Source organism: Prunus avium, chromosome 6 (genome assembly GCF_965620075.1).
Source record: "Prunus avium chromosome 6, drPruAviu1.hap1.1, whole genome shotgun sequence".
Taxonomy (NCBI): domain Eukaryota; kingdom Viridiplantae; phylum Streptophyta; class Magnoliopsida; order Rosales; family Rosaceae; genus Prunus; species Prunus avium.
Window position 1 is genome coordinate 5,591,013 of NC_142289.1, and position 22,936 is coordinate 5,613,948.

The 22,936-nt window shown below is 37.5% G+C and overlaps 4 protein-coding genes across 6 annotated transcripts; 3 read left to right on the forward strand and 1 right to left on the reverse strand.

The window, feature by feature from the left end:
- Positions 1 to 437: 437 nt before the first annotated feature.
- Positions 438 to 9,172, forward strand: LOC110770496 (exocytosis protein SRO77-like). 3 transcript variants are annotated; one of them, XM_088254014.1, is made up of 24 exons: positions 438 to 648; positions 1,028 to 1,158; positions 1,561 to 1,645; positions 2,058 to 2,111; positions 2,513 to 2,604; positions 2,707 to 2,810; positions 2,964 to 3,039; positions 3,755 to 4,214; positions 4,485 to 4,823; positions 4,994 to 5,200; positions 5,278 to 5,376; positions 5,458 to 5,530; positions 5,717 to 5,844; positions 5,968 to 6,262; positions 6,370 to 6,608; positions 6,683 to 6,807; positions 7,018 to 7,132; positions 7,243 to 7,298; positions 7,424 to 7,517; positions 7,601 to 7,784; positions 7,870 to 7,935; positions 8,033 to 8,136; positions 8,215 to 8,289; positions 8,663 to 9,172. In XM_088254014.1, exons 1-24 carry the CDS (start codon positions 604 to 606, stop codon positions 8,768 to 8,770), a joined length of 3,354 nt encoding a protein of 1,117 aa, XP_088110140.1. In that variant the 5' UTR covers positions 438 to 603; the 3' UTR covers positions 8,771 to 9,172. The 3 variants fall into 3 exon arrangements, with proteins under 3 accessions (XP_088110140.1, XP_088110141.1, XP_088110142.1); XM_088254015.1 differs by having other exon boundaries at positions 2,967 to 3,039; XM_088254016.1 differs by having other exon boundaries at positions 439 to 648; positions 8,227 to 8,289.
- LOC110770497 (selT-like protein) lies at positions 9,165 to 10,444 on the reverse strand. The gene is made up of 4 exons (XM_088254017.1): positions 10,160 to 10,444; positions 9,975 to 10,048; positions 9,490 to 9,808; positions 9,165 to 9,394 (listed from the first exon to the last, which is right to left on the reverse strand). The coding sequence occupies exons 1-4, from the start codon at positions 10,358 to 10,360 to the stop codon at positions 9,275 to 9,277; spliced, it is 714 nt and encodes a 237-aa protein (XP_088110143.1). The 5' UTR covers positions 10,361 to 10,444; the 3' UTR covers positions 9,165 to 9,274.
- Positions 10,445 to 12,271: 1,827 nt separating this feature from the next.
- On the forward strand, positions 12,272 to 15,208 carry LOC110770476 (omega-3 fatty acid desaturase, chloroplastic). The gene is made up of 8 exons (XM_021974616.2): positions 12,272 to 13,198; positions 13,308 to 13,397; positions 13,535 to 13,601; positions 13,707 to 13,799; positions 13,874 to 14,059; positions 14,168 to 14,248; positions 14,400 to 14,537; positions 14,664 to 15,208. Exons 1-8 carry the CDS (start codon positions 12,678 to 12,680, stop codon positions 14,847 to 14,849), a joined length of 1,362 nt encoding a protein of 453 aa, XP_021830308.2. The 5' UTR covers positions 12,272 to 12,677; the 3' UTR covers positions 14,850 to 15,208.
- A 1,062-nt stretch (positions 15,209 to 16,270) lies between these two features.
- ACI1 (ALC-interacting protein 1) lies at positions 16,271 to 18,234 on the forward strand. Its single transcript, XM_021974618.2, has 2 exons — positions 16,271 to 17,474; positions 17,563 to 18,234. The coding sequence occupies exons 1-2, from the start codon at positions 16,502 to 16,504 to the stop codon at positions 17,901 to 17,903; spliced, it is 1,314 nt and encodes a 437-aa protein (XP_021830310.2). The 5' UTR covers positions 16,271 to 16,501; the 3' UTR covers positions 17,904 to 18,234.
- Positions 18,235 to 22,936: the final 4,702 nt, after the last annotated feature.

Here is a 22,936-nt window from a genome sequence, read left to right on the forward strand (position 1 = left end):
TTTTCATATTAAAAAATAATTAAAAAAAATCAGATAATAGACCATATTTTTATGAAACACAACTATCCATTATATTTTTTAATTCTTAAATAAATTTAATTTTTTTAAAAAAAATAGTCTCTCGCAAACAGGGAAGCATGCGGAAAGGGTAGTATATTAATAATGTTTTCAATCAACAACTAAATCAGAAAAGGATGTCAACAATTTGTGCTAAATATATTTTCTAAGCTTCTCCAATAATCAATAAAAGTTTCCAATCCACTAATGTGCTAATGTCCACCTCTCAACTACTCCATAACCAAAGACAACGCGACACGCAAACGACATCGTTTCAGCCTTTGGGGACAGATTGCCGATTGCGTACCCAAAACGCAGCGTATCGGGTACAGCTTACATGAGTTTAACAACGGCTAAGCGCCTTTTTCTTTTCTTTTCTTTTTATTGCATTTGACTGACTCGAAAAATTTACAGCTCTATGACTATGAAAATGTCATCGGTTTGATCACTGAAACAAAGATAGAAAGTCTCCCTCCGATAGTCGACAGAGGAGCAGACGACAACTTCAAACACTCAACTCAGTAATCTTTGAGCTTCTAATTCGCTATGTTCGCCAAGCGCCTTTTACAGAAGGCCATCCACCAGTCTCAGGTACCATATTCGCAAGCAATCGGTCGCCGCCGCTTTTTTTTGCTAACTTTTTCAAATTCTTTTACTTTAGCTTCATCAGCAACTCGTAAATTTGGACTACAACGGGGATTTTTGTTTTTTGATAAAAATTTCCAATCTTTTTTGTTTGGTTGGATTAAATTCCTATGCTTTTGATATTTTTGATTCATTTCCGCGTAATTTTAAGCTCAAGTACTTGGAGCAACATTGAAAACAAAATCAAACTAAATTCAATTGCTTTTGGATATGCTAGTTGTGTAATGTCGATTTTCCGAATTGCTTCTCTCTTCCAGGCATCGGAATTTTGACTGATATTTGTGATTTTCTCTTTTTATTATTATGAAAAAATTGTTAATTTCAGCATAATATGCCACGCGGAAGTTTGACGGCAGCAGACTTGGACCTACGAGTCGCAGTTCACTATGGTATCCCATCGACGGCATCCATTCTTGCTTTCGACCCCATTCAGCGCCTTTTAGCCATTGGCACATTGTGAGTTAAAATGGACCTTTTATTCTTCTTTCCACTGTTTTTGGTGTGTGAATTGATAGAAGACCGTTCTATTGAGCACTGTGCACAGTGCACCTTCATGTAGTTAATAAGATGGCTTGCTAGCTACTAAGCATTGCTGTTCCATATTTCTCGGAATGGCTATTCTTTTGATGGCAAAATGCACACGTACATTTGGTGAAGTATGCTTGTAGATACCCGGAAAAAAAAAAGGCATGCTTACCCTGCACAGCTGTCTGCCAGATAGAGGACTACCTTGCATATACTTTAGTACACTATATCTTCCTGGTGCCCTTTGATAATTGACTCAGACATGTATAATGGCATATGAGATTCACACAAATCACACAACAATTTCACATTATTGCTTTGTTTCTTTGGTAGGGATGGGAGGATTAAAGTAATTGGTGGTGATGGTATTGAAGGACTTCTTATATCCCCGAAGCAACTGCCTTACAAATACATTGAGGTATCTGTGTGCACCATTGATTCCAAAGTTTCCCAGTATAATCATCTTTTATTCCCCTTGTTTAGTTATGATATAAAAGATCAATAGTATATCAGGGTGATATATTCAAAATAAAAAAAATTATCAAGGTTTTCTGGAATGAGGCTGGCACTTGTTCCTTCACGTGAAGCAAGATATTTAAAGAGTTTCATGCATATGAGGGAAAATATTTTCTGTTGGCCTTATTTTCACCTTTTAATGCTTAGATAAAGGATTTATACATAAATTCAAGATGACATTTTCTGATTGTGGGAGATTTGATTGAATTTGGCTAGAACTTATTTTTTCAGCTTAGTCTCCAACACATCCTTAAATATTCTTCTGTATTATTTATTGCTGCGTCAGCAAACTAATCCTTATTGTATTTTGGCAGTTTCTACAAAACCAGGGTTATCTGGTGAGCATCTTAAATGATAATGATATTCAGGTATTGATTCTTATCAACTCTGCAGTTTTTGTTTCTTATGTCAAACTTAACTCCATCTGTGTGAAACATGACTTCTACATCATGCATCTCATTAGATTCCTGTAGTCAATTATCAACATCAGTCCTTTTTACTTTTAAATATTCAGCATAGACCTTAGTGGTCATTTTTGGATTCATTCGGTTTACCATTATAACAAAATTGCACCATAGGAGCACTTCAATGTGGGAATTTATCAAAAGGGGAGAATACGCATAGATAGAAGCAGGTGATAGCTGCTAGCGAGGCTGTTGACTTGGCAATTGTACAGTTCACAATCAAGTGCCAAGAATTTAAATGCTATGAAGTGCTTAAAAATGAAACATCTTTTGTTTAAGTGATTGATAACTTTTCAACTTGGCAGGTTTGGAATCTCGAGAGCAGGTGCCTAGTTTATTGTCTAGAGTGGGAATCGAATATAACTGCTTTTTCCATAATCAATGGCTCCAACTTAATGTACACTACTGACCGAAGAAATTGTTAGAACTATTTTCAGTCAGCTTCTGAGTGGCTGGAGACACACACTTTATAACTTGTTCACTGTATTACAACTTGCAGGTATGTTGGCGATGATTATGCTCTAGTGGCTGTGATGAAGTATGATGCTGAGGAGGGAAAACTTTTGCAGTTGCCATATCATATTTCTGCAAATTCTTTAAGTGGTAATATATGAAGAAATTATTTTCTTCAGTTTGATGGTTGATAACTGAAGCTTTTAATTTTATTATTTCTTTGCTTCTATAGTTAATAAATTTCCTAGTTAATGTTATAAATCTCGTCACAAAAGAAGTTAATGCAGCTGTTCTTTGCTACAGAAGCTGCTGGATTTCCATTTCCTACTGACCAACCTATAGTTGGAGTTCTTCCCCAACCTTGTTCATCTGGAAATAGGCAAGATACAAGTATTACTTAAAGTTTCTCAGTGTGCATTTCTGCTTTAAGTGTGAAACAAGAATGGGCCTTGAATCATTTTATTTTACTTTTTTGGATCCTTCCAGTATGATAATGTATACAGGAAATTGATGTTAACTTAAGGGTATTTCTATTTTTTATTCGTTCATTTCTTCATTTTAGGGTCATCTTATCCATTTTCATAAAGAACCATGTATTGATTGAAATTTTAGCAGCTAAAGACCACTTTCGTTTTCTCTTAGAGTGGCTTATTAGGTAAGTCATAAGATCAAGATATTTCTAACCCGCTACTACTCTCACCAATAAAGGGCAGAGTGTCACGTTTGCACCTTAAGAAGAACACAAATTTAAATCTTCCTATGGTCATGAAGGATCAAAAAGTACTTGGACATGGTGGAACATTAAATAAAATTGTTACAGTTTCGACTAATGTTAGTGATATATAAGGGGTACATAATTTTGGCTCCCTGCTGATTTTTGTTATTGAGTCTGAATAAAGTTGCTTGGTATCCCATGAATGAATCCAATTGTTAGCCCCATTCGGTGTGTTATATTTCTACTTCCTTGATAGCATGGGACTTATTAATGAGGTTACATCGCATTACTCGGGACTACAAAGTAAAACTGATGAGAAAAGTTACAGTATAGTTTATCCATTCAGCTTATTGAATGATGAGGGTTTTTTTATTGGCAGAGTACTGATTGCATATCAAAATGGGTTGGTTATTCTTTGGGATGTATCTGAAGATCAAATCGTTTTTGTTGGAGGTGGTAAGGATCTCCAGCTAAAGGATGGAGTTGTTAAATCTACGAATGAAGTCAATATAGACTCTCCAGAAGAAACATTGGAACATCAACTGGGAGACAAAGAGATAAGTGCTCTTTGCTGGGCATCTTCCAATGGGTCCATTCTGGCTGTGGGATACATAGATGGAGACATTTTATTCTGGAACACGTCATCTCCTGCTTCCATCAAGGGTCAACAAGCATTGTCACCATCTAATAATGTTGTGAAGTTACGATTATCATCAGCAGAAAGGAGACTTCCTGTCATTGTCTTACAGTGGTCCAAAGATTATAAATCCCATAATGATTGTGATGGCCAACTATTTATCTATGGTGGCGATGAAATAGGATCGGAAGAAGTTTTGACGGTGTGTACTGTAGTTACAGAAAATTTCATGGCTTTTTTCAGAAAATTTTATATATTTCAAAACGGTGCACTTTCTGAAAACATTGTAACATGCCTAGAAATGGTAAAATACTTTTCACATTTTAATGACAGGGTTGGTTTTGTATACCAGTTAATGTTCAAAAAAAGAACCTTTTCACATTTTGTACATCAACAGTTGTATATACTAGAGTTTGTCTTGTTTATTTACTGCCACTGAAGACAGGAGCTGATAAGATTCTCTGTGTTGCAGGTTTTAACTCTTGAATGGTCACCTGGAATGGCGAATTTAAGATGTGTTGGCCGTACGGACCTTACCCTTACTGGCTCTTTTGCAGACATGATTTTATTACCAAGTTCTGGGACAACTGGGGGTAATCACAAAGCCGATGTTTTTGTATTAACAAACCCTGGGCAACTGCATTTTTATGATGAGGCTAGCCTCTCTGCCTTAGTGTCCCAGAAAGAAAGGAACCCCTCTATTTCTGGTTTGGAGTTTCCGGTGGTGATACCTACAACTAATCCAACCATGACGGTTGCCAAACTTATTAGGGTACCCACTGGGGAGAACTTATTAAAGGCTCTATCAGAGGTATTGCATGAGCGGATATATTTTTTCCTTTTATTTTTCCCGTTCCTATATGATATATCCCGTTAAGGCTCTATGGGAGGATTTGGATTTCTTTCATTCATGAGTGGCTCTTACATATTCCTTTTACTGTTTCTCAACACATAATTATTTATTGTTTATGTGTATCTTAGATATCCTCAGTTGTGAACCGTGGCTCAATACCAAACCCATCAGCTGGTACAAAATGGCCCTTGACTGGGGGTGTGCCCAGTCAACTGTCTATTTCTAAGAATAACGGTATTGAGAGAGTGTACCTAGCAGGATATTCAGATGGATCTGTTCGGATATGGAATGCCACATATCCACTCTTATCTTTTATCTGTCTTGTACAAGGCGAGGTTAGAGTTCATCACTTTAGCCTTATAAACTTTTGTCTTTATAAAGGAGATACCAAATTATCTCATGTAACTGGCAGGTGCAAGGTATAAAAGTGGCTGGTTCAAGTGCTCCAGTATCAAGACTGGATTTCTGCGTTTTCACTTTCAATCTGGCTGTTGGCAAAGAATGTGGTCTGGTCAGATATCTTTCTTTATTGGACACCAATTTTCACTTCTAACTTTTACCATACTGATTGTCTTTCTGCTAGCATGTATAGGTTCAAATTTATAACCTCAAAGACTGTTCAGATGGGACAAAATTCCTCTTTGTCACAGAATCCAAATCGGAAGGTAGGTTATGAGTGTCAATCTCCTTGACTTTGTAAAACCGTTGTTTTGTTTTTCCATTGCACAGTCCATAAGATGTGAAACCATGTTCTACTTTCTGCAACCAGATTATACTGTTAAATTTATCTTGAAGCGGTTTTTAAAGAACATTTATTTATGAAGTTAACAATGTTATAACTTGTTTATCAGTTCACAATTTGCCTCAAGGAAAAGGACCTCAATGCAGAGCTGTTTTAAGTCTTATTAATTCCCCAGTTCAAGCACTACACTTTGTGAAGCATGGAGGTAAACTTGCTGTGGGATTTGAATGTGGTCACGTAAGTATCTTTTTTCTACTTGTGAATTTATAACTTTTTTTATTGTCTTCAATTTGAAGGTTGGCCCATAACCTCAAGTTGTTAAAATTAAAATAATTTTTGAATTTAATGCATTCATTTCAGGTCGCGGTGCTGGACACCAGCTCCTTTTCTGTATTGTTCTTTTTAAATGATGTATCTTTCTCTAGTTCCCCCACCATTTCAATGACTTGGAAAGAACTTACAAATTCTCAAGGCCTCTTGAAGAGCCCAAAGCACTCAGAAACAAAAACAACAGTTTACCCCACAGAGGAAGTAATGTTCATCTTAACCAAGGATGCACATATACATGTAATTGATGGAAATACCGGTAACATGATCATCCCTCAGTCATGGCACTTGAAAAAGGAGTCAATTGCAATTTCAATGTATGTTATAGGCAAGTACAGATATCTTCTAGCAGAGAATAATAAAATACTTTATTTTTCGTATTCACTTAATAATTAGAGAATTCTGAGAATTTTTTTTTTTTTTTGGGTACTCCAGATGGCAGAATATCTGCCTCTAAAGTATCTGATGATAATCTTCCAGAAGAGGCCTCCAAGGATTCTTCAACCAAGAATGAGCCTGTGCCAGGCAGGTCTCCAATTGTTATAAATTCACCTGAGACTGAACAAAACTCCTCTTCAGAAAATCCATACTCTGAAGAAATATTGTTGAATTCATTCATTTTGCTTTGTTGTGTGGATTCACTGCGCTTGTACTCAACAAAATCTGTGATTCAGGTGCCTCTTGCCTTCTTTATTTTTGTTTGCTACTTTATTTTGGCAAGCATGCTGATGCACTGTGGTCTTGTCAGGGAAACAATAAACCCATTCAAAAAGTGAAGCATGCAAGACCTTGCATTTGGACAGCTACTTTTAAGAAAGCTGATAGGGTTTCGGGATTGGTTTTGCTGTTTCAGACTGGAGAAATTGAGATTAGGTAAAGTTTCTCTTTCCTTGCCCCAGTAATCAAGAAAATGATATAGGTTATGCAGCATTAAGTACCTTATCAATGCATCAAGTACCAATGTTTCTAGTGGGGGTTACTCTTCCTTCATTTTATGATTGCATTACTGCTTGTTTATTGATTGATATTGTAGATGTATATGCATTACTGGTTGTCTAATGAGAGGTTCCTATCCATGGGCAGATCTTTTCCTGATTTAGAATTGGTGAAAGAAAGCTCCTTAATGTCAATTCTAAGGTGGAACTGTAAGGCAAACATGGATAAGACAATGAGTGCCGATGATTCACATTTTACACTGGTATAGTTGTCTTCTTGAAAATTTCAAAAATTGTGCGATTTGCACTTAATCTCTTGAAAGTTACCATGTATGTTGAATAATGTAAGACTCATGCTGAAGTTATTTTATAGGCAAATGGATATGAATCCGCATTCGTCTCTATGTTAGCTGTTGAGAATGGTTTCAGGTATTTTTTATATATTCATGTATCTACAAGTGCTGTGATGGAAATATGAAGTTGAGCATTATGGTTCGGACATGAATTTTTAGTTAGAAAGATAATTTTGGAAATTTTATATCTGTTTGTTGTAGGATTCCAGAGTCTTTGCCCTGTCTCCATGATAAAGTTGTGGCAGCTGCTGCAGATGTTGCGTTGAGTGTATCTTTGAATCAGAAAAAGAAACGGGTTAGAAAACAAAATTCAGTTTAATTAGGTTTTTATTTGGTGAAGAATGTATTATTTTCCCTTATGTAATTTTTTGGCTACAGGGTACTGCGCCTGGGTTATTAGGTATTGTCAAAGGACTTAAAGGTGGGAAAATGGTCCATACTGGGGATTCTGCTGCAACTCATAAATCAAATTTTGATCATTTAGAGGGCATGTTTTGGAAGTCCCAACAGTCAGGCCCATCCCCATATGTAGATCATCAAGAAGTGGTGGAGCTGAACATAGGTTTTGTGCAAACCTATCTCCATTTCCCTCCTTTTTCCTTCTTTCTCCCAGTTGATTATTCACTCAATCAATGCTTTTCATATAGATGACATTGAAATAGATGAACCTCTATCCGTAGCATCTACTTCATCATCACATGATATCAAGAGAGGTAAACTTTTTGTCGTATTTGACCTTCCTTTTTTTTTTTTTTTTGGGTAGAGGTTAGTAAGTAGAATAATACTTTCATTGAACATTTTGTACTGCAGAAGGGGAATCAGAAAGGGAAAAGTTATTTCAAGGTGGAACTGGTGATACAAAGCCCAGACTTAGAACTGCCGAAGAAATTAGAGCTAAATACAGAAAGGCTGAGGTAATATCAAGTGATGATGATAGTTTACATGATAGATAAACTACTCTGTAAATCAATTGTCTTCTCTGATGTGGTCAGAACTCATTTCAGGATGCTTCTTCTGTGGCTTCTCAAGCAAGAAATAAGCTCATGGAGAGGGGAGAAAAACTTGAGGTAGGATTCATGGAAGAGTTTTATTCTTTTCTTTCTTCCCCTGCAAAGATATTAGGAAATTAGGTGAACAGATTGAAAGAGTTAGAAACTATCTGCATCTCATTTGATACTTTGTTAAAAGGAGAATGTTGTGAAATTGTCATTGGGCAGGGTTTAAAAAGTATTATCTTCAATATGAGTTCACACACACAACTATTAATGATAGAATAGAACACCATGCTTTCATGGTCTAAGCCAAATATTTGACCGGTATTTTTCATTTTTAATCTCATTTCGTTCTTCTAGGTTACCTTCAACTAGCAAATGTTTAAATGACTCTTAAAGTAACTCTTCCTTTTCCCTTTCTCTAATTCCAAAATTTCACTTTTATCAGAGAATCAGCAGGCGCACTGAAGATCTGCAGAACGGGGCAGAAGACTTTGCATCACTGGCTAATGAGCTTGTCAAGACATTGGAAGGTCGAAAATGGTGGCATATTTAGAAGTTTGGCTTTATTTGCTTTATGTTTGAATTTCCATCTCCTGGATTACTGGTCCTGTCGAGAGAGGGGAGATTGAGAACCCTTCTGCAGCACCTGAAAGACGAGGTCATTCAATTAAGAACACCATCTGTAGCTTGTGATCCAGCAGATATTCAAGAGGTCGTTCTGCTACAGTGTATAGAATTGTCATGCCATTGTTGCCTTTGATGCAAAGTAATTTATGTAGCTAGGCTTCAGAACATTGCAAGCCGCATTTTAATTTTACACTCATGATTGTACCAAAATATGAAAGGAAAAAGGAAATTCGAAAAGTAATTGTCAAGCGCACTTAGTCTCTTCATTTAGACATGTTTGTCCGGTAAACAGCTTTGAGTAATGTTATGAACAACTGTGGTTATTCAATCGTGTGGTAGTTCATGCATCTTTTATAAAGCATATAAGCAACAAGGCAATCTTGCTTTCATAGCAACCAAAAGATAAGGTAACGTCCCCTCCCACAGGACACTAAGACCAGGCCCCTCCTCCAAGACCGTCAGCGGTTCTCGAACTACCGAGGTTCTTCCCAACAAGATCCCTCAACTCAATCTCACTAGGGAACCTCTGCTCCTTCAGCTTCGAGAAGACCTACCAAGTCCAAGAAGATACACATGGTGAAACAGAAGAGACAGAAATGAAGAAAAATCGGCCGTTGGAAATTTGGACGAGGTTAGAGTGTATACCAATTCCCCATTACAATAGACTTCAAAAGCTCCTGTACTTTGAAGGAAGGATTGTATGAAGTTTCCCAAAATCCAAGTGCTTGCAATGCTTCCAAATCTATTTGCTTTCAAGGAGTGGTACCAAGGAGGTGGCGTTGTAATCCCCAACCTCGAGAAAATATGTTCGCCCGCCATTATCGTCCCGATGATCCCTACTTGAAAAACAGGTACCAATTTGCTCAGCAGCCGTCTTGGAAGTGGAGGAGGGTGGTTTGCCAGAATTACGTTGATCCCAGGAAAAGCTGTTCCCAGCATGTTTTTCATTGTTAATGCACTTCCTCTGAGACAACCATACAAATAAGGATCCAAATTACAGGATTAAATTAACATAAAAAAAACAACTTGCATCCATCTCTACACCAAAAAAATACCACTTAAACAAAACATTTTCAAATTCAATAATTGATGAGATCAGGAAAATGTCATCTAAGAAATAGCACAGAAACCTGTAAGAACAAGATGTACAGAAATCAATGTTGATGGTGCTTCCCATGCCAATTGCTCCAATGCCATCAGATTTCTGCAGTTGAAAATTTTTTGAAAATTTTCAGCATTTATGATCATATAAACTATGTAATGCATGTATATATGAACATTGGAAATGCATGTAGGGGTTTTGGCACAGAGAAACCTGCTGGGTAGGGAATTTAAGGGGCTCTTGGAGAAGCTGTTGTTGTTGAGGCTCTGGATCGTCAAGGGGCTGAGGATCTTCATCATCATGAACATGATAATGGGTACTGGTTTTGGGAGGTTTAGGTGTGAAAAGGCTAAAAATGTCTGTGCAGAACAGAAAGATTGGTAATCCAACCAGAACTAACTGAGCTCGATCCATTGGAGAGAAACAGAGAGACCCTGAAAAAAAAAGTGATGATCTTTAATGAGGATACAACGATTTTTGTGATTTTTGTGATTTAACAAAAATGTGAAGCCAAGTAGTTTCTATGCCAAGGATTCACATGTGATTGACACGTGTAATAGAATGAGAACATACGCTGATTAGTAGGATCTTCTTTCTCTAATCAAATGCATGCTGAGACCAACAAGGGTTTTGGCCCAATCAAATGCATGAGTGAATTAAATTAAATTAAATCATATCTTACGTCCCAAAACTAAAACATAAGAGGATCTTCTTCTGTGAAAAATATGACATGCTCGGATGCTCCCATTAACCACAATTCTTAATTGGTCTTAAGCCAAATAGGAGGAAACATATGGTAATGAATGGTGCAGTATAGCGCCCACTCTTTCTTTTCGTAATTTTTTAGCACCCATATCTCAAGAGACAAATACTTATATCACAAAATGGCTAAACATCCTCCCAAGTTAAGCAAATGCATGTGCAAACTAGGAACAAAACCGTGTGGTAAATTAGGATAAGGGTCCAAACGAATTCATCTTTCTTGAAATCAAACGATTAGGGTTTTTACCACCTACATCATGATGAACCAATTAACGCATAACTTCATATGCACATAAATTCTTGCTACTTAACTCACATGGAGAACTGGGTGTATTTCTCTCCAAGATGATGATCTTGTGTCAAATGTATAAGGTTTTGTTTGGTACACCTTTAGAAATAAAAACAAACTTATGAATGCTAGTGATATAGTCAAATCTCATGCCGTAACGAGACCACTCAAGAGGAGCTCTAGAACTTCTCCTTTGAGAGGATTGAGCAATAAGCAAAGACCCCACAAATCTCCTTTTATGTCTAAACCAAAACTTGTTGCAAAATACAAAATCTAGTTTGTAACTACCTAAACGAGAGAAAATATTTATATTACAATGTCAGAAATGGAAGTCGTGTTCAAGGAAACAAGCAATTAATTAATAATAAGCAAATCTTTCAATTGAAATCAAGTTTGGTTAGGAAGTCGTTTATTTGTACAAGAATTCATAACGTGGACAACACGAACATTCATTCATTTGGCAGGGGAGAAACTATGCAAGAGAATCGTGATTTATAAGATGAGCTTGAATAGTTTTCTTCTTTCTTATTACTTTTTGTTCTTTGAAATTTATATTTATATTTTAATTTTCAATGCAAAGTTAATTCAATCTTATAAAAATGAGCACTTGAGCACTTGCCATATGTGTTTCTCAAAGCTACATCTAAAATCTACCACTTTTATTTTTTGTTCTCACACCCAAACAAAATATGAAGCAAAGCTGTCTACCCTAATCTATCATCTATATGTTTAGTAGGAAAAGAAGGCATAGAGGCATAGAGTTGTGATAAGTCCAAACAAAATAGGCACATGCTTATGTGAGTTAGGCCGGTGTTAGGTCTTATGAGTAGCCCGTGTTATTCTCAAATATCATGGTATGAAAAAGCGTAATTGACAATAATGTTATTTGAATTATTATAAAGAATATGAGGATGTCAAAGATACTCGTTAATTAAGTGCACAAAATACTTTAAATGGAGGGAAAGAGATGAGAAGTATCCAACATTTTAGCAAAAAAAAAACACCAAAAACATGATGTTGAGTGTGAAATCGTAGAAGTAAAATACTGGGACGGTGTGGTACGAAAAGATAACTAAATAGTAAAATGTGAAGCATGAAATTCTCATGGGCAGCTTTTTATGAAATTCCCTCGTTCCTTCCTAGGGCTTGTTTTTCTTCCCAATGGGCTTGTTATTGGAAATAGGCTATTGTTTAATGACACGTGTGATGTGACATTAGCCTTCAATGATATATGACATAAGCAAAAAGCCCACCGATCAAATTCCCATAACCATGAGAGCCAATAGCAAGCAATTGAGTGGAGAAATTCTTACATTCCAATTTGAACAGAAGCCCACTGACCAATTGGTCATATATTTAGGTGAAGACCAAGCCTTCAAATCTCTCCCTCGTCATCGCCACCGGTTGTTAAAAACTCTGAGTCCATGTTCAAGGTCAAGGCTTTGAGAGAGAAGAACAAACTATAAAATAATGGAGCTTTGAGAAACACTGAGAACAAAAATAGTCGTGTCGTCGTTCTTGAAGGAGGAAAGAAAATTGTTATCTCATTTTTAAATCCTAGATATTTTCCTTCATCCCTCTTCTTTTTGTTTGCTTCACCTTCACATATTCTCTCTCTCTAAAAACCTGAGAGAGACTCTGAACTAAAACCCTGGTGTTTCTGCTCCATCTGGGTCTCCAATGGCGGCGAGTTGGGTTCTCTCAGAATGTGGCTTAAGGCCTCTCCCTCAAAATTTTCATAGACCCACAGCCGGATTTTCCTCTAACCACCCAGCAAAAGTTCGAGTTTTTCGGTCGAACAAGAGCGTGACAGATCTAAGATTGGCTTCGGCCAAAATTTCGAGTGCGTGCTTTAGAGGGAGAAGCTGGGGTCTGAAAGTGAGTGCTCCATTAAGAGTTGCTTCTATTGAAGACGAGAAAGAGAGAGTCAATGGTGTTAATGGCGTTGGAGATGAAGAAGAGCTGGAATTTGATCCAGGTGCACCACCACCGTTCAAATTGGCTGACATTAAAGCAGCCATTCCGAAGCATTGTTGGGTTAAGGACCCGTGGAGGTCAATGAGCTATGTGGTAAGGGATGTGCTGGTGGTTTTTGGATTGGCTGCAGCGGCGGTTTATATAAACAAGTGGTTCGTTTGGCCTCTGTATTGGGCTGCTCAGGGGACAATGTTTTGGGCTCTCTTTGTTCTTGGACATGATTGGTAATCACTTCTCAGTTCCTTCTCATATATTTTGTGTTCTTGGTGTGTGATTTAAATATCAGTTTGTGTTTTGTGGTATGAATTGTTCGTCTGGTGTTTGATTATGTAGTGGCCATGGAAGCTTTTCAAACAATCCCAAGCTAAACAGTGTGGTGGGGCATCTCTTGCATTCTTCAATTCTTGTACCCTATCATGGATGGTATGTTCCTGAAGATAGATTGATATAATATGATGCACTGTAAATATGAACAATGGTTTCTTGTGTTCTGATTCTTCCTATCTATTGGAAAAATTAGATAATATGCACTAAAATGATGGCTTGATTGAATGTTACAGGAGAATTAGCCACAGGACTCATCATCAAAACCATGGCCATGTTGAGAATGATGAATCATGGCATCCGGTTAGTCTTTTTTTCCTCTGTTGTATGGATTCTCTGTTCTACTTTTGCTTGGGGCATCCTGGGTTTCTCTATTTGTTAGAGGATGATAAATTTCTATGCTTGCAGTTATCTGAGAGAATTTACAAGAAATTGGATAACATGACACAGATTTTGCGGTTCACCGTGCCTTTTCCCATGCTTGCATACCCTTTCTACCTTGTAAGTCTGTAGTGAATTGATTGATACCACATAATTTACGAAAATAGTAGCTGATTGTTATTGGTTTCCTATAGTGGAATAGAAGTCCAGGGAAGACTGGTTCTCACTTTCACCCAAACAGCGACCTGTTTGTCCCCAATGAGAGGAAAGATGTGATCACTTCCACCTTGTGTTGGACAGCAATGGCTGCTTTGCTTGTGGGGTTGTCCTTTGTAATGGGTCCTATTCAATTGCTTAAGCTCTATGGCATTCCCTACTGGGTAAATTCTACATCTTTAATCTTCTTATGATTCTACACAAGAATTGGGATAGGCTTTTCTGCAGCAATCAAGGAATTCCAAATTTGACTGCTTTCTTTTTAATTTTAGGTGTTTGTCATGTGGCTGGATTTGGTAACTTACTTGCATCACCATGGCCATGAAGACAAATTACCATGGTATAGAGGAAAGGTACGTGGCTTTTCAATTCATGATAGGCAACATGCTAAGATACCACAACAGAGAAAAGTCCTTGCATAGCTCTATCTTATCTTGTCTGGTTTAAATCTGTGACAAAAGTTGGTGCAATATGTTAAAACTTTCTTCATCAAAACTTGGACAGGAGTGGAGTTATCTGAGGGGAGGGCTTACCACACTTGATCGCGACTACGGATTGATCAATAACATCCACCACGACATAGGCACCCATGTGGTTCATCATCTTTTCCCTCAAATCCCCCACTACCATTTAGTTGAAGCAGTAAGTACCAAAATTTCATTTTAAGTAGAATTAGTACACTCATATGATTGAAAACAAGCCTGCTCTTAAGTCCGAACACCTGCAATGTCTTAATGTTTTAATGTGTTTTTGTTCTTGAACTTGCAGACTGAAGCAGCTAAGCCAGTATTTGGGAAATATTACAGAGAGCCAAAGAAATCAGGGCCTCTACCGTTTCACCTGCTTGGGAGTTTTATTAGAAGCTTGAAGAAAGACCACTATGTCAGTGACAATGGGGATGTTGTGTACTACCAAACTGACCCTGATTTTGGTGGCTTTCCAAAATCAAAGTAAAAGCTTCAATTCTTTAGTTTAGATGACCACAAAGACAACCTCCTTTCAGATCTCTTTGCATTGAGGGCGTGCCACTGATTTGGGACTCTTGGGAAAGGAATGTCTCAAGAGAATGATGAAAAAAGGGTGGTGCCATAGTTGAAGAAAAAAAATTACTGTATTTTATTCTTTATGGAGAGGAAAAAAAATCTCTTCAGACTGTATAACCCCATTTTAAATTGAAGAAAAATGAGGGAAAATAATAGGGAACAAGTAACCATCTTCCACTTTTGATTGAAATTAGTGGATTCAGTGGGACATTATGGATTTTATTCTTCTTAGTGATAATGGGCCACTTATTATCTTATGATTTCTCGAAATTTTGTTCATGATTACTTCTCATGGGTGCCTTTTGCACCACGTATTTTCTTATGATATCTGAGGACAATGGCTGAGTCATTTTCTTTCACAATGTTTTGGTTGGGGATCTTAAATCGCTTGTCCATACCATAAACTTGCACAGATTAATCAGTATCTTCCGTTAAAAAAAACGAAGGATGCAAAAAGTCACTTTGTCCCTTTAGTTTGTCGGACTTTTCACTTTAGTTTATGTAGTTTTAATTGTGGCAATTTTACTCATATAGTTTGATATCCCTCGTTCCTCGCAATTGAGGGACACGTTCAAACTTTCGTCCAATTGCATGACAAAATATGTAAAAGAATTGAAACTATGATGACTCAAAATGGTAAAACCGGCAACCTACATAGACTAGACTTCCAAATGTAGCCATATCAGTCTCACGGGAGCTTCTATAATGAGGGTTTATAGTGAGGAGGCTATTTGAGGAGGCCCATCTCACCATCAAAAGGGGTGTGGACCCCCCAATGCACCCCCCATGTACTTTGTTTTTAGTTGTTGATGGTGAGATTTCACCTCCTCAAATAACCTCCTCACTCAACCTCCTCATTCTAGCCTCTCCACAGTCTCACATCAGCTCAGCCAAACTTCCAATTCTAAGCCAATGTTGCCGCCACAACAGGCCCATGTTAAACTAAGGAACCCAACTGAGCCAATAAGCTCCAAAATCAAAAGAGTCAGCAAAGTCGGTGGATTGGAATTTCTAAATCCGTACGAAGACCATGGTGGTGGCTAAGAAATTAGAATGGAGGACCAACAAAAGGTCAAGAACTTCGGCATCTCATCTGGTAGAAGAAAAGCAGAAGGGGGAAACCCCAAAAATGGCAAAAGCAAAGAAAGATCATAGAACCCAGATGCGACCCACGCGTTTCTTACACTCTCAACAAAAGTCTTTCAACTCCTCTTGTTTAATTCTTCATGCTTGCCAGTTGCTATCAATGGCACGTATTTAAACCCGATAAATAAATTTAATGAATAAACTGCATGGCTGACAACACGTTGACAGGCCAATTTGGTGCCAAGAAAGATAAAATTACTTCATTTTTATACGCGACAAATGTGCGCGTCAGTGTTTCCACCTTTTTTATGTCCATCTTTTCTAGTTTCTAATGTGAACTCAACGACCCAAGTCTTCCTTGATAAGCCAATAACAACATCGCCATTAATTCAAATCATAAAACAAAGGCCTCTCTTCTTTGATAAACTTCTCTGCTCTGTCGCTTGATTTGGTGTGTGTGTTTTACAAATTACAACCATGAGTGGTAGTGGGAGAAGTTCAAGTTCAGTGAACCAGAGCTCTGGCTGCTTCAATGGCGTCTTGCGCAGGCTTCTGTGCTCTGGAAGCGTTCCTACTCACCCAACAGATCAAATTGCAGAATCTTATACAACCCAACTCACTCTGCTCCCAGAAAAACCAAACCCTGATCTCAAAATCCAATCTTCAGCTTCTTCTGTCACGCCTGGCATAGTGGCAAGGCTGATGGGTTTAGACTCTTTGCCAAAAACAAATTGGGTTTCGAAAGGAAGAGCTCCAGATTTGGTTAGCCGAAGTAGGTCAGTGAGTTTTGCAGATTACTTGATGGATTTTGATTTGGCTGATCAGGATCTTCAGCATCATCATCGCCGGGTTCGAACCTCAGTCTCTTTCCGGGAAGTCCCGGCTGGTCTGAATCATCAGAAAAATCCTGATTTTCTTCTTGTGTACTTGGACAATGTGGATAAATCAAAGGAGATTGAGTCGAAGGTGAAGAAATCTGAGATGGGTTTTGGAGAACTGAAGCAGGGAAGGAAAGAACAGAGAAGTAGGAACAAGGAGAACAGTAAAAGAGAGAGTGATGAGATTATGAAGCAGAAGAAGAAGAAGGAGAAAATGGTAGCGATAAAACAAAACAAGAAGATTTCTAAGTTGAAGGATGAGCCTAGACGAGAATGTGGCGCACAATCTTCAAAATCAAAGGGTTTGGGGTACTCTGTTTCTCCCAATAAGAAGACCAGTTACAAGAATGGTGGTGCTGCGAATTTGAAGGAAAGTAGCGATCGTCATCAGCTGAAGAAGACAGCCCAGAAGAAGAAAGCCGTGGAGGAACCAAGAATCAAGAAGACAAACCATCAACATGCATTTGCCAAGGAAAAAGAGGCTGCTGGTTTTCATGGCTCAGAGAACACAAGCCCTGTTTCTGTTCTTGACATTGATGAGATGTTGATCCAACATGAAGCTTGGCTATCAGGTTTGTTCTGTTTTTTTCACTAATTTCCTTTAGCACATTGTGTGACCAAATTAATTCTAACTTCATTTGTTTGGGTTGATGTTTATAGGATATTCAATGCCTATGGATTTGAACTCCAACATGAAATCTTCACCAAAAGCTCCTTACATTGCCGACCCTGAAGTCAGAACAGCCAGAAGAAAAGATTTTGAGCCAATTAAAGACGAAGACACCAGAGATTACGCAGAGCTGCTGGCTTCCAAAATCCAAAGGTGGACAGAGGAGGATTTGAAAGAGTCAAATTGGGTAACTAAGAATGTGGCTGGGTTCGAAGGTTATGAAGAAATCTGCGTGGAGTTTGAAGGGCTGATCCTTGACATTCTACTGCACCAGGCCATTGATGAGTTCGTGCAGATTTCTCATGAAAATCTGTGGCCTTGCAGTGCTTGAAGAATGAAAGAAGAATTTGTTTTGAGATTCTGTATATACCCTTCAAAGTTTCTCTCTCTGTAACTTTGAAACCCTGACCTAGTTTAAAAACTTTTCCATTTTGGTGTGAAAGGATATCAAGACCTTTTAGATTATAATTGAGAGACTGTCCCTGCAACTAGCAGCAATGAAATCAATTGGAAAATGCGCTTGCTTACACCCCATTCCCGTTACATGTAAGTTTTTCTCTCATCCCCTGCCCTCTTGAAAAAAAATGGCAGGTTTTGTAGTTTTTTTTTCCCATCAAAATCTAATCCAATGTCACTTCGATCCAATTTTAATTGTTTTCTGTCATTTATTCTCGTAGATTGATTTGGAATAAAACATAGTTTTGAAATTTGAACCCTTTTCATACCTATCAATGAACACCATCCCAGACAAGTTGGTAGGTGGAGTGTTAATTTCTACAACATGTCAACATCTACACTAGTAAGTAAGCATATCAAACTATTATGAACAATCCACTGTTGAAAATAACAACTTTAATTCTTTTGTGGAAATTTTAATGACTTACTTACGTTCAAGTCAACAACACTAGAGATGCCTTAGCCGTCTTCCATGTGAATGACTTCTACATTCATGGCCGATTAAATCATGAGACGAGAAAAGCCATCACCCCATCAAAATCATCACTCATTGTGAGGTGAAGGTGTTGGGTAAGGAGGTCGGACCACATCATTGTTCTTACAAATAAGTGTGACACCTGTATTAGGGTTGGGATAATCGTGGAACCCTAACGCAAAGGATTCGCTTGTTTGTGAAAGCGATCCGACGGGTAACAGGGTCGGACCACATCACGCATACAATCGTTCTTACAAATAAATGTGGTCCTCCTACGGGTAACGGGTCCGACCGTCTTACCAAGACTTTTTCCATGTAGACACGACGAGCCTCTCTCCGCGAGTGTTCGACGAAATTGACACCATGCAATGCATACCAAGTGCTCCATGGTATGGATCTCAATGTTAATTCGTCTTGGATCTCTATCTTATAGAACAGTGTGTTTCCAATTTCCAAGAAGATCTATAACGGAGCCACGAATATAATGGAAACGAAAACAAACCCAGAAAAATAACGTTCACTGAAATTCAACAACCCTTTCTCAAAATGCAGATGGCATTGGAACTTGAAATTCACTAAAAGGGTAAACTTCATCGTTTGATTGTTTGGGATCGGATGCGATCATGCGATCAGTAAATGAACATTAGAAATTTTAACAATTATTTGGTGTTGAAAGATGAGCTTTACAATTATTGTTACATGTTTGTATATATGCATATTTGGCCCAATTAATTCTGGTCCTCCAACAAGTTGGGTTGATCATCTTCAACCAGACCATAAACCAAAGGAAAAATCAGTCTGGTTGCTAAAACCCCACTGTGAGCTATGCCCTGTGATTGAAGAACAGTTGGGTGTTCTAAGCAGTCCATTTTCATTGTGGAGATTGGTTGTGGTGAAATTTACTTTTTCCCCACTAAGTCCATCAAAGGTCACAAATTTATCATTTTCACCAGCATTTGTACCACAAAACGACTGTGGAGAAGGACTTGGCCTGTAGAAACTAATTGCAGGCCTCTGCTGCTGCTGCTGAAGCTGAGATTGCTGCTGTTTATAATCACTACTTTGTTTCGGGTAGTAGCAGATGCTTCTTTGGCAAGTTTTAACCTTATATACATACATAAGGAATTGGGGTGTTCTGTGTAACCAACCATGGAGGTGGGTGAAAGAGAGATCTGCATAGTCATCTGATATTGGCACAGCTTCCTCTTTCAGGCTTTGCATTTTGTTCTGATTTTAATTATGAAAATTCCCTTCAAGCAACAATGTATTTTTCCATCTAACAGCAGCAAAGCCAACAGATGAACCAGACAGAGTTAGATGAAGTGCAAAAGTTCATCTTTTTCCAAGTTTCCCAGAGGTCAAAGACAGTGAGGCAATGCCTAAAACAAGCTAATTCTGAGTATTGCCAACTAATCAATCTGGTTTGGGTAGTGAAAGGAGAAGTTCAGAAGCTACAGAAATCTACCATTTTCCTTGATCTACATCCAATCAATATTTTGAATGGTGCTAATTCTTTTTATTAATTTTTATGATTTTTGTTTTGTTTTTAGAGTCTTGAAGCATAAAAGGGCTAGGCCATAAGGTTTCTATAAACTGAAGTGCTTTTGATCTATTTATAGGTCTTGAGTGTCTCCTCAAAGTATTAGACCCTTTCAATCTCCCATTGATTTTACAATTGCCCAGAAAAAAAATAAAAATAAACAACCTTTCAATGCAGTAGTTACATCTATATAGATCTTTTCAATTCTTTAATATTTTCCCACTTATATTTCTTACCCCTAAGCCTATCTCACAAGATATATTTAATTATTGGTAGTTACTTTTTCCTTCTCTGCCTGGGTTGAAATGCACAAATCACAATCATTCTGCAAGGAAGAGAGGTCATAGGCCAAGAAACCTTTGCTGTCACTTTTTGTCTTTAATTTTGACCTTAAAATCACCATCCTTTTTAGATTGGAGTGTTTTATTTTCACAGACTCAAAGTTGGAATTACATATCCCTTCAAGTTCTAGTGTAACAGAACATCAACAGTATACACAACTATAACATACCTACCTCGTTAAATCAAAGTAACATGTACCGATCTTTCTATTGATTTTCAAAGCAAATGAACAAATGGTGCATTAATTAATGACATGGTAGTTGAGATTGTTCTGTTGAATAAGAATACGAGAGTTTCTCATGGTCCTTTAATTAATCAGCTCATAAAGTCAAAGAAATTGACGAATTCTATTATATTTGACAGAAACCAAGCCACACAGTCTACAGAAGTGGCAGTTTGTGTGATTATTTATATTCAACTGAGCCCATCGAGCAAAAGTCTCTGTTCCCATTATCCCTAGACCGAATGATATTGGCATCACCTATAAAATTAGTCAAGATTTGTAGAAAGACCAATGGGTGATAGAATAATAATGTTTTCTTTTGAAGGGAAAAAATGATAGCAACCATGTGAGATGTGATTAGGGTCTTAAAAAGAGAGATTATATTATTCAAGCAGCAGGAGGTTGTTCAACTGCATTTCTTTATATTGAGTCCAAATAGCAGCTGGTCAAACTTGGAAGTTGCAGGCATAATTGCAGACATTCCTTCGCATCGAAATGGGCAAAACACCCGAAAAGACCATATGGGTTCTGGCAAGTTGACGCAATAAGATCAAATTTGATTTTCTAATTCGTAAACTAATCCGCTCATTTCACTTCATCGTTCACGCGTACGAATAAGATACTTAAAAAAAATATAAATGTGTAACTTAACAAGTTGTATATGTGCGCTAGATTGGTACATATAGGGGGCCATGGCAATCTATTAAAGACAAAAAGTGCCAAAACTATATAGGGGGCCATGGCTATCTACATTCGTCGGTGAGAAATGCCCAAACTTCATTTCAAATGCCAGCTAGAGACAGAGGCAAAAACACGGTAACGTACGTTTTAAAAATAGCTGGACCTCAAAAATATCAATATGAAACTTGTATACCAAGATTTGTTTATTTAGCATTATTCCCCAAACCGTTCAAAAGTCTTCTGACTAACGCTTGCTGCTGCAGCTACCAGATATGGATGAAGAAGAAGAAGAAGAAACCACAGCTCAGCTTATTATGACACGTCGCTCATGGCTTTTTTATGTTATAGCTGTAAACTTTAATTAGTTAAAAATAATAGAGCATGATTTTCACGCAGTGTGTGTCTAAGATGTGAAACAAGCCCATCTGATATCCGCCGCATTCTAAACCGCATATTTTTGTAGCTTCAAAATCATGAAGATTATATATATGTATTTTAATAAACCGATCAATCCGTGCAAAAATGCTAGAATGTCAAAAGAGAAGCGAAGTTTGAGACTCTGCAAACACAGTCACTGTCCTTGGAATCTTGGAAATCATGTGTCCTGAAGAAAAACTAGCTATATATGTATAGTTTGCTAAGAGTAAAATTAACTTTCATCTCATATATCACAGTATATATACAATTATATACGTCATCACGATATTTAACTCGCACAATATCACATGAGAGAATATGATAATAATCATTACAAAACACTTTCAAAATTGAAAGTGGTGTTTGACATATCTCCGTTTTAGATCGTACAAAATTAGTCCCACATATGAGACATCTCTAATCTAGTATACTACTCAAGAGATGATTTGGGTTATCAACAAATCAGTACATGTATACATAACATGTTAAATGGGTCTAAAAATACAGTATTCTCACATCCGTCTATCATTTCAAACCCTTTTTCAGTTCTCCGCTAAAGTTAAAGGAGCTTAAAAAGGCTATGTTATGCCCCATTACATATATATAATGAAATCTTCGTAACTCATGCTCAGCAGCTTAGTTCAATACCCCACCTGCAGACATATATCCTACTTCTAGATACATGACAACAACCGGGATGAAGGAAACAAAATTATATATATATATATCTCTCAACACAACTTCAAATGCAGAAAAAGTCAGATCGAATTAATGTTATGGGAAAATCCATATGGCGTTTTAGCTTCTTCAGCCACTTATGTACATGCATTGTCATGATGTCACCACCTTAAGAACCGTATACCATGCATGTACTCAATCAAACTTTTGCTAGCTAGAATACAAATGTCAATGAATTACCTGAACCAAATTTCAACTTGGCGTGCTTGTGCTTGGAATCTCAAAGCTTGTATTCAGTGTTTCACAACTACTCGTCTTCGTTCTTCTTGCATGTGCTTACATCAAGACTTGTACATGGAAATTTAATAGAACAGTAACCTTTTCTACTTAGCTGGCTAAACACGTGACTAGAAAATTCTAAGAGATTTTTCTTTATAAATCAATGGAAATTAGATGAGAGATTAATGGAGAGATGTAGCCCTTTTTTCTTCACTAAACTAGCAATAAATTAATTAAAAGCCTCAGTGGGCAAAACAAGAAAGGAAATGGATC